This window comes from Parasteatoda tepidariorum, chromosome 7, assembly GCF_982258835.1.
Source record: "Parasteatoda tepidariorum strain Cologne lab strain chromosome 7, Ptep-v5.0, whole genome shotgun sequence".
Classification (NCBI taxonomy): domain Eukaryota; kingdom Metazoa; phylum Arthropoda; class Arachnida; order Araneae; family Theridiidae; genus Parasteatoda; species Parasteatoda tepidariorum.
The window spans coordinates 84,662,162-84,677,630 of NC_141761.1; the positions used below are offsets into that span (position 1 = coordinate 84,662,162).

General features: G+C 27.6%; 2 protein-coding genes across 3 annotated transcripts in view; one reads left to right on the plus strand and one right to left on the minus strand.

The window, feature by feature from the left end:
• Positions 1–2,051, minus strand: part of LOC107441693 (uncharacterized) — a 30,823-nt gene extending 28,772 nt beyond the window's left edge. For both annotated transcript variants that reach the window (XM_043047200.3, XM_016055042.4), the window contains exons 1-2: positions 1,840–2,051; positions 730–856 (exon numbers count right to left, since the gene is read on the minus strand). In XM_043047200.3, the coding sequence (XP_042903134.2) occupies positions 730–856; positions 1,840–1,889 (177 nt within the window). In that variant the 5' untranslated portion in view covers positions 1,890–2,051. The remainder of the gene's footprint in view (positions 1–729; positions 857–1,839) is intronic.
• Positions 2,052–2,283: 232 nt separating this feature from the next.
• LOC107441678 (ADP-ribosylation factor-like protein 15) lies at positions 2,284–10,957 on the plus strand. The gene is made up of 5 exons (XM_016055021.4): positions 2,284–2,463; positions 2,546–2,693; positions 6,876–6,935; positions 7,072–7,280; positions 9,488–10,957. Exons 1-5 carry the CDS (start codon positions 2,401–2,403, stop codon positions 9,614–9,616), a joined length of 609 nt encoding a protein of 202 aa, XP_015910507.1. The 5' UTR covers positions 2,284–2,400; the 3' UTR covers positions 9,617–10,957.
• Positions 10,958–15,469: the final 4,512 nt, after the last annotated feature.

Genomic DNA, 15,469 nt, shown 5'->3' on the forward strand with positions numbered 1-15,469 from the left:
TCCTTATTTAAAAGTAAAATTTATTAATCATTCTTTTTCTGCCATATTATATGTTTGAATTTGATTATAATTTAATAAAACAAAAATCAATTTTTATGTCTCTGCACTTTCTTTGTTACAGATACAGTTCAAATTTTATCTACAATAAAGTTATGGTATCTGCAAATTATACTTCAATATTTCATAAAAATGATTCCCATACTTTAGCAATTTAGCAAACTCTAAACTTGTTTCATAGTTGTAGTGCAAACCACAATATATATATATATATATATATATATATATATATATATATATATATATATATATATATATATATATATATATATATATATATATATATATATATATATATATATATATATATATATATATAAGGAATGCATAAAATATATATAAATTACATGCATTTGAGGTTTATTACTTATTATTAGTGGGAATCAAAAACAACAGAGAGCTTTTAAATTACCATGGAGGCACACAGAACTTTTAAAAGATTTTTACTTGCACCTGATAAACAAAAAGGTAACAATAAACCAATACAAGCCCAAAACATTAATATTTTGAATGATAAATTTACCATTAATTTTAAAAATATTACCATAATAAGAAAACATAAAAGAAAATTAAGATTAAACAATATTGTAGGTGTAACTAAAACATAAAATGCAACAACAGTAATTTAATAAACAAAGATGTTAACACTCATTACAGCAATTAAATGCTTACCAGTCTTTTAAGGAATTTATAGAAATCTTCAGAAAGTTCTTCATTTGGACTTAATATATTCAAATCTGATTCAAGATTCTCTATACCATCAAAAACAGCTGAAATTTCTGCTATACAGTTCTTTATCCTATGTAGATAAATTAAAAACAAAATATATATGTAAATTGTACTATCAATAAAATGCCCAAAAATATTTATTAAGTAAATAGTAAATATAAATTAATTCTGAAAACGATATGTTATAAAATGTGAAATGCCAGTATAATAATTTAGAAAAACGAACTCCAAATCAATCAAAAACACTTATGTTTTCTTCGCTATGCTAATAATACCACTTTGTTATCAGACTTGAATGTGCCTTTTATATGAAACAGGCACTCAAATCCATTTGATTCATATGCATATTGCTTTTTGGGTTATATTCAAGGACCACATTAGAGGAAGGGGCAGACGATATATGTCTCCCAAACTAATTTAAAGTATTTTTTTAAAATCCCCCTCAATATCACAGACAAATAAAGAAAATCTATATGAATCATCATCAATTTAAATTAATCAAAGGTAAAATCAAGAAAGATATAAACTTTTTTACAGATTTAATTTTTTTGTTGTTATGAGTGAAATTTAGAGAACTAGTACGACTGTGCGTTAGAATTTTGTTCCACACAAAAATTGGACTCCTATGTTATATTTGAATAAATTTTACATAACAATAATCTAGCTCAATCATTTGCAAATATTGAAAGAACTTTAAATGGTGGTTCATCTATTCAGCTTTTATCTAATTAAATATAAAGGTTTAACTGATATATTATCTAAATAAAGTCTAATATAGTCTCAATATACACTATAGTTGAAAAAATAGTTTAAAACAATGTATAACTGCTATGCTCCTAGAAGCAATATAACTAAGTCCATTGTAGGGAAACAAAATTATAAATTTCGGTCATTAAGGATCAAAATCTTATCTAGACTAGAATTACCCAATTTACATGATAGTTTAAATTTATTACTCAGATAATGGTGATATAAATGAAGCAAATGTAAGTAATAGACTTATTAAGTGCAACAGCTTAACTTAATAAATATAATGATACAACTGAATCCTACCTGGTGTCAACAGTTTCAATGTTTTTTGACCACGAAGTATTTTTTGTCATATCAATAATTAATTCAATTTTACATTCCAAACAAAAAAAATATTTGGATGAAACTTTTCATCTTCTATTGGAATGAATACCTGAGAAAGAAAGTTCATTTGATGCATTTACATACATGTGATGAATTTACACTTTCGATATTGTTTACTTTTAGATTCTGTTGCTAGGCAACAGTTTCAAGTCATCTCTTCACTTTACTTATGTCCTTCTTGCTACAAATGTATATTTAAATTCATTTGTTCTAATGAAATCAATAAATTAAAAATACACTTCTAAAATTACACAAATTATTAAAATAGAAATATTGAACATTACATTTGTCATAAAACCAGTTATAGGAAAAAATATTTCATTTTCGTTTATTAACTTTGACCGTCACCATAATGTATGTAAATAAAGATAAAAATAAACAAATTTCCTTTTTGCCGAAAGGGCAAATTAATAAGTATGGATTTAACTTAGTTTATATTATTTTTACTATCTTTAATTTATTGCTACAGGTTGCACTATTATGCCCAAAGTATTTGATAACGTACAATTTGGTTTTGCTGCTTGTAGAATCGGAATGAGGAAGGTAGATAAATTTATTTCATTAAGCTTACATTACTCTTTCATTTTACTGGATATCTATAATAAAATTTGTCATTTTCTTTTAGTGCTGGCAGTGGCTCAGCTGCTATCGGCCGGTTATTATCATTAGAGATCAATATCAAATTTTATGCATCGGTTTGGAAGGTTCCGGGAAAACTACTGCATTAGCAACCTTAGTTGGAGAATCAGTAAATGATATAGAGCCTACTACAGGTATGATGCTTGACAGTTATTTTTAGTATCTGAAAAGGATAAACAGTTGTAAATAGTTATGAGCTTAGAGGTTCGTAATAATGTGCAATAAGAATTACTGCAGCTTTTTGACGTGATGCTTAATCAATAATAAGTAACATCTGTTACAATTTCGTCTCATAATTTTTTTTTTAATGTATGGGAAAATATGTTGCAATAACTGTTGTAAAGGTGATAATGCTCTAGTGATTGATGCTAGTTTCTGTGATATTATAAAATAATCACTTTTGAGAATGTAACTTGTAGGAAGATTTTTCAGTATTGGTACCCATGCCAAATGTGTCTGCAAATTAGTGATTCAAGTGAAGAAGGGGGACGATTTCGGTATCAGAACCTGCTTGAAAATAACAGCTAAGTTTTAGTAACTTCCTTGCTGTGGAAAAAAATCATCGAAGGGCTCCAACCTGAAAGGCATAACTCAAAAGTGAATCTCAGCATATTGTATTAAAAAAAATTGCAAGCTTAATTTCTTCTTGTCACCTTGGTGATTGTAGTTGGGGGGATATTTTCGTATCGTGATCTGTTGTGCCAATTACAATCGCTTAGTTACTAATAGATTTTAAACTTGCAATTGTAAAAAAAACAACATATAGATGTTTGCGCAGGGGTGGATAAGAGTTATACCTTTCGAGTTGGTCCCTTTCTGTGATGTTTTTTTTTAGTTTCTCACTGGCTGCTGCCTGGAAGTTTCCAAGAATTGGCGATTATTCTGCCACAGATCAGGATACGGAAATCTCCCCCTAGTTGGTGTGAATGGGCACCAATATACATGCCAACAGGGTTCCCGCGACCTTGAAAAAGCCTTGAAAAGTACTTGAATTTCATTTTGATTTTCAAGGGCCCCTGGAAGTACTTGAAAATGATATTAAATCCTTGAAAAATTCGAAATGACCTTGAAAAGTATCGAAAACTCAGGAAAACAGCCCTATTTCCAGTATTTCTATGTTTAACTTTTTGACGCGCGTAAGTGTGAGAGAATGACTTCCCCGTCTTTCAGATGATGACACGTACTGTTTGATTTTAGGATTTTATGTATGTTTGGCTGATTTTAGGAATTTTAAATATTGGGAACTGCGCCAAATTCTGACAAAATCTCGATACTTATTCAGGCGATTTTAATATCAATCATCGATCCTCGTATTAGACTTATTTAAAAATTATGTATTGCAGGGATGAAAGACTTCCGCGAGAAAGCGGAAATCCGCTTTTTTTCCCCAATTTTGAAAATTTCCGACCGTGTTCCAAAAACTAAAATTTTTGGGAAGTCCTATTGGAGAAACCCAAGCCGCCCAAACGATAGTCGGATTACCGCGACTTCTGCTATAGAGTGGAAAGGAGTCTAAGCGTTTCGTTTCGAGCGCCGATATATATATATATATATATATTTTTTTTGTTTGTTTGGCTGATTTTTGGAATTTTAAATATTAGGAACTGTACCGGAATTTGCCAAAATCGCGATTTTTAATCAAACGATTTTAATATCAATCATCGATTTTTGTATTTAACTGATTTAAAACTTACGTGTTGCAATTTTTTTACGCGATTTAAAAATCGTACTAGCAATTCCTATTCACTCAATTTCAAAATCCAATATCGCGATTTGTATTTAAGCGTTTTTAAAACCCAATATCGCGATTTGTATTCTCGTGAGTTTAAAATCCAACGTCGCGATTCGTATTCACGCATTTTTAAATCCAATTTTGCGATTCGTTATCACGCAGTTGTAATATCAGATATCGTTTTTCGTATTTGTACGCTATTTAAAAATTACTCACTGCGATTCGTATTCACGTGATCTAAAAATTATGTATCGTGATTCTTATTTACGCGATTTAAAAATTCAATATCGCAATTTGTATTTTCGTGTTTTTAAAATCCATCAGCTCGATTCATATTCACGGGATTTTAAAATCCAAAATCGCGATTCATATTCACGCGATTTTAAAATTTAATATCTTTATTTGTATTCACGCAATTTTAAAATCCAATATCGTGATTTGTATTTTCGTGTTTTTGAAATCCAAAATCGCGATTCATATTCACGCGATTTTAAAATCCAAAATCGCGATTCATATTCACGCGATTTTAAATTCCAATATCGTGATTCATATTCACGCGATTTTAAAATCCAATATCGTGATTTGTATTTTCGGGTTTTTAAAATTCAACTGCACGATTCATATTCACGCGGTTTTAAAATCCAATAGCATGATTCACATTCACGAAATTTTAAAATCCAAAATCGCGATTCATATTCACGCGATTTTAAAATCCAACAGCACGATTCATATTCACGCGATTTTGAAGTCCAAAATCGCGATTTTAAAATCCAATTTCGTGATTCATATTCACGCGATTTTGAAATCCAAAATCGCGATTCATATTCATGCGATTTTAAAATCGAATATCAAGATTCATATTCACACGATTTTAAAACCCAATATCGCGATTCTTGAAAGTTGCTTTTATAAATCTCAGTATCATATAGAGCACCCCCCCTCCTCCTAGTGACCTGCGTTGCAAAGGTTCAGCTTTTTTTATTTTTGTCCACTTTAATGCCTGGTGTTGCAATTCGTTTTCGCGTGATTCAAAAATCGCACTCGCAATTCCCATTAAAGCAATTCAAAAATCTAATATCGCGATTTGTACTTAAGCGGTTTTTTAGCGCAATTAGTTTTTTCGCGAGTTTAAAATCCAATGTCGCTATTCGTATTCACGCATTTTGCGATATCAAACATCGATGTTGTAATATCAAACATCGATTTTCGTATTTATACTCGATTTGAAAACTACTCGTTGCAGTTCATATTCACGTGACCATGTCAAGTGCGTATGATCGATGCTACTGAAAAAAAGTTAATTCAAGTATGAGTGGTTAATTAAAAAAGTCAAAGTGACCAAAATTGTTACTAAGAATCTATCAGAAGGTATTGAGGTGAAAGTTGGCAACTGTTTCAATTTAAAATGGTTGACTGGTAATAAATTTAAAATGATAATCAAGCCGCAACATCCAATAATTGATTAATTTTCTTAAATAGAAAAGTGGTCGAAATTTCAAAATTATATTTAAGAACAATTTAAATTTCACTGTCTAAATGCTTCTGCCACTTTAAATATTAAATAAAAGTCTCCCCACAGAGTTGTTTTTAAATATCTGATTGATATCACAGTATTATATAGAACTTTCCCCCCTACCCCGTCTTCTGCCCGAATCTTTGCTTATTCAGAGGTTGTATACCTAGCTTAAAATAAGCCTTAATGCAAAATTCAAACCTGACGTTTTTATGCATCATGAATTTTATTCTCGACTTGATGCCAATCACCCTTGTTTTTTTTTTATTGTTTTTTTATTACTTAGATCACTTTCCGAAATCAAGAGAGAGCAATGGAAGTCTTATTTTTCAGTACTGCTATTATCGACTAACATTTATCGTCAAAACATTTTAGTTTAAAATGTTAAATTTTAGTCTATCTTTAACTAAAATTTAAGTCCTTGAGAATTTTATAATAAGTCTTAAAAAGTCCTTGAAAAGTACTTGAATTTTATTTTTATGGTAGAGCATGAACCCTGTGCCAAGACACTTTGGTTATTTTAGTTGTACAATATGGAAACATCTGGAAGATGTTACTTCCATAATGGTACCAGTTTGCATCAAGCGTCACTGCCTGACTTTTGAAAATGTAATAAATTAAAAAATAGGTTTTTGGGGCCTTAGACACACACTAAAAAAATGTGTTTGTCTGTCTTATAGCAATTAACAAAAATCTTTACAATGTAATGAAAATTATTTTATTAAAATTTTTTCTTTAGTTTTGAAAGCTTATAGCTAAGATATGAAAAAAGATAAAGTTACTTGCTTTAGTTTTGATTTTGTTTAATTTCTTATAACAATCATTCACTTTTGTTATAAAACAAATTGTTCATTAAATGTCTGTTTGTAAATTTAAATATGTATTTATTTTGGTGATCCACAAAGTGTCTTATTTTCATGATGCTCAGATGTAGATATGGCCATACATCAACAGCTGACTGCAGGTTGTGCACCTTTATTGTAGACATTGTAATGTTATCTCATGAATTGTAGTATGTTAATGTATCATTCTTTATTTCAAGTAATTCTTGTCTTTTTAATTATTTAACAGGTTTCAACATTAAAACCTTACCTTTAAAAGATACAGTTGTGGATATAAAAGAATTAGGAGGTAAAATTTTTTTCCATGTTTTAGAAATCATTTTTTCCCCATTTCCTTCTTTCAAAATTTTATTTCGATCTTGTATGTTTTCATTAACATGCTTGTATTGCTCATATAAATATAATATGTTCTTCTCAATTTGTAGGCTCAGAAGTGATTCGGCCTTTTTGGAGTAAATATTTTGAAGGGCAGCATGGTATTCTGTATGTTATCAATGCAGCTGCTAGTGAGGAAATGTTAAAACAGTCATCAAAAATTTTACAGGAAACTCTTCAAAACAGCTCTTTAAAAGGTCTTCCCTGTGTTATTCTTGCAACTCATCAAGATGTTGAAGGCTCAAAATCTCACCAAGAAGTAGAGCATCTTTAATTACTAAATTAAAAAAAAAAAAAAAAAAAAGTTATTGCATATTTTCTAATGTTTTTTTTCATTAAGGAAGGATGAGGATGTTTTTTTCCCTTTATAAATTTTCCCTAATTTCAAAATTTGTTTAGTAAAAAATGTATTTAATTGACAGAAAATCTATGCTGATATAGGATTTATTTAAAGCTCATCTACTGTTTTAGTGCAAAATTAGTACAACAAAATGGAGGGGGGGTATATAACAATGGGAAGACTGTCATCTGAGCTCAAATCATGTTCAATGTTTGCTTAAACAAGCTATTGAAGTATTTATTTAAAGTATTTTATGATTATTTTATTATAATTTTTGGTACTTTTCTTTAAGAAGGCTGTTCTGTATGAAAGATAAGACTCTCACCTTAGTTTGAAAAAGAGCTCCAAAAATTTTGAATGAAATTGAAAACATAAGTATTCATAACATGTTTTCTCATGAACAATTTTTAAGAAAAGGAACCCCAGAAAGTTCCCACAGGAAGAAAGTTTCCAACCCCCAAGCCCATGGAAGAAAAAATTAGATGCTCATAAAGGAGTCCAACAATACTTCTTCTGAAGCAATAAAGATAAGATTGAGTAACATTTGAAATAAAAGTATTTTCCCAGCTGTCGGCCAAAGCGCATATATCACCTTGGAGGGGCATGAGTAAGGGTTGATTTGGTAGTAGTTTCCACTGATGCTCTCTTGAAATAGAGATTTTATTATTTTTTTTATTTAGCTAAGAACAGGAGGTTCTATCAGAACATTTAGTTCCCGATAACAGTGTTTTCATCATTGAAAAAAAATGGGTGAGGATTTCTCACCCTTTCTCAAAAACAGGGTGAGATTTCTAAAAACTAAAAAAACACAGAAACTCTTGAAAATTTTTTTTCTTCATTTCATTTCTTTAATTATAATACATTTATAACGTCTTCTATTTTTTAAAGCATTGAATATTTTTGGTGCATCATCATAGAAGATTTTGCCTTTACAAGGTATTTGTCCATCTTACATTAGCACATAAAAAATTTGAACGTCTTACATGAAAAAATCTTACCTACGGTAAACACGTGGTTGCTGAGAAATGTGTACTGAAAGAGGTTCCGAGGTTGTGTTCTGTTGTTCTAAAACGTTCTGAACAATACTGATAAATAGGGAAGCTAGATAACGGGGTAGATGTTGAAAATAGTGAAAGATCCAGGAAGAAAGGTGAAGCGGATTTTATTCTAAATGGCGTAATTCGAAGCATTTTCCAAAATGCGAGAAATTCGCGAATTTTGAAATTGATTTATAGAATGCGCGAATTTCTCGCGGTAATATTTTTTAAAGCGAGAAAAGAAAAAATATGCGAGATTCTCACGCTGTAGTGAAAACACTGCGATAAAAACAAAATTGATCAAGCTGGTGGGATGATTGTTAGTTTCTAGGCACTTGCAGGTTGTTATGCTGTGACATGTGTGTGATCAGATATAAGGAAAGATGAAAAAGAAGAGTAAATGATGTGATTTGTGCAGAAAAGTCGTAGAGAGCCACTCTCTCCCTTTCAGGAAATTACACTCCTTAAAGGTGTTTGGGAAAAGAAGTCAGCTGTTAAAGAACATATAATGCATCACATTAATAAATTTTAAAAAAATTCCACAATTTCAAACAAACTTGTTCTTTTTTGAGAAAATTTTTTTAAAAAAAATTCTGAAAAAAAGAACGATTTCTTTCAAGATTTTCGTTACAAATACTTGTACTTCCCCCCCCCCCAAAAAAAAAGTAGCGAAAAAGCAATTAAAAGTACTAAATCAGTAACAAAGTACAAGTAAAAGCACATTCTTTTTACTTTTACTTTTGTTGCAAGTAACAAAAGTAAAAGTATTGCCATGCATGGATCTACTATAATAATAATATAATGCAACACAACAAGTATATATAACAAGTTTATATACTCTCTGAAGATGAACTTGATTATAAAATTAATTTGAAATATTTTGGAAAGCTGTCACTTTTCAAGAATTAAAGCTCCATATAATATTTAAAGATCTTTTTTTTATATGTCTGGTAACATAAAATATTGTGACATTATTTTGTCAGTTATAATATTTGAAACTATTTGTTTTATTATTTCATCATGAATTTTTGCCAGGAAAGCTGATATTTATTTAGTATATTTTATAATAAAAGGATTTTTTTCTTTCAGATATTGCATCTTTTCCAAGGAGTTTTACATGGAAGAAAATGGCAAGTGCACATGTGTGGTTTTCAGGATCGGGATGGAGTGCAATCAAGCTTAGAAAACCTTGTTGACTTAATGACTGGAATATCATGACCATAATAATGTGACAATACACACCTCTTTATTTATTTTCTCAAATTTATGTTACCATTTAGCTTTCTACTTAATTTTTTCTTTGCATACATTGCTATTATATCCAAAATTTTTTTATATTTATTTTAGGGATGAAGATGCATATTTTAAAAATGATAATTCAAAATTATTTAGCATAATAATAAACTTATTTTAAGAAAATTTTATAAATTTTTTAGAAATTAAAGTTACTGCTGCTATAATGATAACTTATTTAGAATTTTAATTTACTTAGAGTACAATATTTAAGGCATTATTTCTCATTCATAATTAAAAGATAAAGCCTTTTTGGGCTAAAGTCTCTATCATCTCAATTTTTGTAGCCTTTGGGTTTAGGATGTCAATTTCTACCTTTCATTTATTTATAAAAGCCAACTTCAAATTCATTTTATTAATTACAATTAGGGTCAGCAATAATTCTGTTTATGTGATATAGTGTGTATAAATAAAATTACAAATTTTTTTTTTTTTGCCAGTGGAAAAAAATCTAAATGAAATGCAAGCAACAGAATAACAAAAGACAAATTTAAAACAATCATGGTGATTTCAGCATAGTCTGCTGTTACTGAAGAATATAAATAGGACATTTAAATTATATTGGATAGGGACTCATTGTTAGTAAAAAAGAACCTGAAAATTTGTATATCTTGTATAAAGCATACTTTCGAAATTCTTGTGGAATTGCTGGACGGAAATAAATAGTTTTTATTTAATTTCCTTAAAATAGTTTTTTTGTTTGTTTAAACCTGTGCTTTGTTTTAAATTTAAACTGGTAGTTATTTTTGTTTTTAAAAGTTGATATAAATGATAATCCATGTGCTAATTCAGTAGTAATTATATAATTTAAATTTATTTCATGGAAATTCTTTTCAAAACCTAATTATTTTTAACAGTATAAATAAATATTTCAAAAAGATTCATTGCTAAAATAATCATCAATTAATTTCAAAATTAAAAATTTACTTAAATAAAGATATAAAAATATATAATTATAATAATAAAAAAATGATTGGTTCAATGAGAAAAATTAAAATAATTAAAAAAATAAACAGGCATTTTTTTTTCAAAGATAATTTGGTTTAAACCGTATGGGTTAAAACTAACCAACCCTGTTTATAGTACTGCAGTATGAACTTTAAGTCTTTGCACAGGTAAGATATAAAGAAAAAAAAAATTAAGAATAAAAATAAATTGTTTAAAAGTATTAAAAAGTAAAGTAATGTTCTATTTAATTCAATCAAATATATTATACAAATAAAGTAAATATCATAAAAATAAGGAAAATATTAAATAAACAAAGTAAATATTAAATAAACAAATTATAAAATGTGTTGACATTTTTAAATTCAAGGCTACTTTTTTGAAAAATTTATACTTTTTTATGTTTATGAATGAATTGATTATTTTAATTTTTTAAAAAGTTAAATATTTTAAAATAATATAGTTATGGAAAGTTATATTTTAATTATCAGAATAGCTTATAATAAAAAATTGGAAAGACTCAAAAATTAAGCAAGCTTTTAATAAGACATTACTGAAACTGCTTTCAAATAGTCATTTTTAATTTTGCTTCAGTAGAAAAGTTTAGAATTATAAAGAATTATTCTAGATATTTAGAACTAACATTTTCCATTTATCTAAAGGTTTTTACTTCAGAAAAATCATAATAAAATTTTTAAAATCTAAAAGGTACACATTTTTGATTTAGTTTCAAATAAACATATTTTTTATCATAAATAAATTTTAAATTGCTAACCTAAGGAAATATTTTAAATATAAAAAATACTTGAATAATGAATATACTTAATTATTTAAACATAAGTTATTAATAAACAATATTTTATAAATTATTTCTATTAGAATATATCTGTTAAACACAAAACTAAATTATACTTTTAGATCAATATTTAAAAAAAAAATGTATTTAAAACTTATGACAAACAAATTTATAATTTTAGGCAATTGTATAAGAATATAAATAATCTGAGAGAAATAATGCATGTTAATCAGTATTAATTTTATTTTTACAAATATATCATTTGTTTTTTTATTAACATATTTGTGTTCACATTTTACTTTTTATCCGACTGTATTAGCCACATTGACAAGATTAAATTCCAATGACTTGTAAAAAAATATTATTGAAAACAGTTTAGGATTTATATATACTAAGATGTTTGTTCAAAAGTACAAATTCTATTGAACAGTAGGGTATGAACATCAAAACTATTATAATAAATTAATTAACTAATCTTTAGGAATTGGCTTGTATTTTATACTGATGCAAATGTTATGTAAGCTGTAGCTAAAAGTAAAAGGTTTTTAATACTTAGTACTAACAATTTCTTTAAAAGTTAACATTCAATTTAATAGCTGATGAAAATTCTCTCATGTTTTAATATGTTTAAATGTTTTATGTTAAATGTTTTAATATGTTTTATATTAGATGACAAACCTATAATTTTTTTTCTTCCTAAATGCTATTTTTTATGAATATTTTAGGAAGGTTATGAAATTGATAGTTTTTTAGCAAAGAAATTGGCATTTCAAAAATAAGTCATTTTCTATATTAATGAAATCAATCAAAATTGATACAACATAACAATAAGCTTTTTTCTTAAGAAAAATGGTGAGGAAATCGTTACTGGTGTATATAATATCCGTCACTGCACATTGTAGAATTAATACCTATTTGTGGAAGTTGCTAGTTCTTACAAAAAATTCATTAAGTGTATTAACTACGTTTAAATAAATTATTTGAGATTTTTAAAAATAAAGGCTAATTCTGATACTTATAACTTGCTTGATAATCAAAGTAAATTTCTCCTATTCTAAACTATAAATCATGTTTTCAAGAGCTTACAAAATAATTTATTTTAAGACAGTAAAATACAAAAAAATTATTATTGTAAAAAGTATGTTTAAAAATATTTAATTACATACTTCATTTTAAAAGCAAAGTTTATATAAATGCTTGGTCATTTATCTTGAAATTATTATGTATGCCGTCTAGCAAATTATGCAGATCAGAAATAATAATTTTTATTTGTGTCACTTATTTTTAAGAGATATTTATTACATGAGTGTAACTTATGAAGGTTGAAAAGAAAAACACAATGAATTTGCTGTCTAGCAAATTATCCAGATCAAACTACTTATTTTTATTTGCATAACTTATTTTTAAGAATGATTTATAAATAAGTTATAAAGGCAGAAAAAAAAACGCAAATCAAATTTTAATACTTTCTAATATATTTCTAACAACTCAGTATGCATTTTATTAAAAATTATCAATTTTATTGAAGATATTGAAATTAAATTCATTATCCCTAATGAACTAAATTTGATTTTGCTATGTTTAATATTTTCTCAGAAGTTTATATAATTGCTTGGTCATATATCTTGAAATTGTTAAATATGCCTTATAACATTTTATTCAGGCCAAGAAATATTTTTATTTTACTCAGTCTTTAAGGATAATTTATAAATGAGTACAAATTTTAAAGGCCGAATAAAAAACACTATCGAATTATACAGTGGAACTCCAGTTTTACTTTGTCCGTTGCATACATTATACCACTTATTACATCATTTTCTGCTGGTCCAAGAATTATTGTCTATACCAATAATGTTAAATTATCCTGAATTTTATGTTACCCTTTTTAAGAAAATCCTGCTTTATATGTTTTTTCTAACAGATAAAAATAATTTTTTTTTATCTACAAAGCTCACACAAACTTTTTCTGAATTTTCTTTTTCTTTTAAAGAGACTTGTTTATTAGCTGTTTGTAGTTTTCTGACATTCCTTTTATTTTATCCTATTGACTTTTTCTCTGTGGATTTCCCCTTTGAGACAAAATCAGAGGGGGGTTGGATGAGCAAAGCACAGGAAGGAAATTAAAGGAAGTACAGGAGCTTAAATTGTAAAATATGCAGTCAGAATTTTCTCCAAAAAAATTAAATCTCTGAATCTTTGGATTATTCAATCATTTAAAGATTGTTACACTAAACGGCTGGTTAGGCAATCATTTGATTTTTACGATTCTCTTGACCGATTTGCAAAATGCTTCAAAAGCAAAAATAAATGTTCTGGAAGTTCTGAATTTGATTTCTATATAGTTTGACAACTCCAACTAAAATAAATTACAAATAGGTTTAGTAAAGCTTCTCGGGGTTAATTGCTCTCGGTATCTGACAGGATCAATGGCCCTTTGGAATAAAATTGCACTTATCCCATTACTTTTCAATTTCTTCAACATCTAATTTAATGCCTGTTCCCCATGATAGTGATAAAAGTGATGAAAATGAACAAAAATATCAGAGGATACACCTACAACTGATCAAGAGTTTAAAAGCCTAAAAAATCTGAAACATTTACAAATGCAAACCATGAAGCAAATTTGCAAACAATATTAAGAGCTGAGAGGGATATTGTTATAATTGTATCTGTAAACAAAAAACATGTAGAGATTACAAATTTTTTTCTAGTAGTTCAGCTGTAAATTTTTGAAATATACTTTATATTTTTTTAACCCTGATTTTATGTTATCCATGCATAAGCATCTTGTCCAACGGAAATCGTAAAACAGGAATTCCACTGCAGTTGTAATATTTGTTTAGTTTTTATTAATTTGAGATCGTCTTGATTGACAAATTGTAAGTTTCATGAATTTCCGCTATTTTTTTTTAAAGAAAAAAGTTTATTTCTTATGGAAATCGAAAATTTCCCGTCAAATAGTTTTGTGTCTGGATAAAGTTTGATGTCACAATCATAAATGTTTCTAGTTAACTCTTACAATATAGCACAAATTTTTCATCTACAATATTTATTCTTCTCAAAAATTAAAATTGTTTATGTACTATATTGTATTTTAAAAGTATGTATCATTTATCATTAGTATTTTTATTGTCTTTTGATATTTAAGTAGATGGGGTATTTTAGTATTTTTCTATCCAAGTGTTCAAATATTTAATATTTTTATTTAATTTATTATAGAACCTTATGTGTTAACAATTTTGATGTTATATGTATTATCACTGGTTGTTAATGTAACACATTATAATATTTTGGCTGTTGATGTGTTATTTGTGTTCAAATAATGTGTGGGATAAATAGCAGTTTTTTTCTTATTGTACATCTTGTTGTATAGTGTGGAAAAAGACAGTGAGATTTACTGCTCAAGTATATTCTTGCTCATAGTAGAGAGGACCTTTTTCTTTATTAACATTAAAATAAAATTCCAGCGATAAAATAGTTATTTTGTAATAAAAAGGCTAATTTTTCTCCTTCTAACTACTTTTTTCTTGGCAAGCACATTGGGAGAAAATTTCTGATGTTAATTAGTTAGCAGTCGTTATTTAGTAACTTCAATTCTAATGATGTTGATATTTAACTTCTGGATGGTTTCTATCTTATACAATGTAGATACATAGGGGGAAATGAATTCTTATTATTTTTTAGTATTTATCAACCATATGAATCATCCAATAATAGCCAAAATCTAAATGATATAGATAACAGTTTCACTGATTTAATCATTAACAGCAGTAAAGGGCCTAAAAGCATGTACAAGTTTTAAGCAATGAACAATCACAGGCAGCAGAAGTCTCCTGAATTATTTTGACTCTACTTAAGAGCTTTTATGAGGAAAGACCAAAGAGGTGGAGGTAGACAAAAAGGAAGAACCAGGATACTAACACTTATACCAGAAAAGATATTGAAGAAACTTCTAAACACAATGATAGAAAGAAGCCACAGAAGATGATAAAATGAGACTTAATTTTGTTTGAATTACTAGTGAAAAGGCTTTGTGT

Excerpts from the sequence above, each read along its gene's own strand:
- LOC107441678 (XM_016055021.4), top strand. The coding sequence starts at position 2,401 with ATGCCCAAAGTATTTGATAACGTACAATTTGGTTTTGCTGCTTGTAGA. Across the intron at positions 6,936-7,071 it reads GGATATAAAAGAATTAGGAG|GCTCAGAAGTGATTCGGCCT; the intron begins GTAAAATTTTTT and ends CTCAATTTGTAG. Across the intron at positions 7,281-9,487 it reads GCTCAAAATCTCACCAAGAA|ATATTGCATCTTTTCCAAGG; the intron begins GTAGAGCATCTT and ends TTTTTCTTTCAG.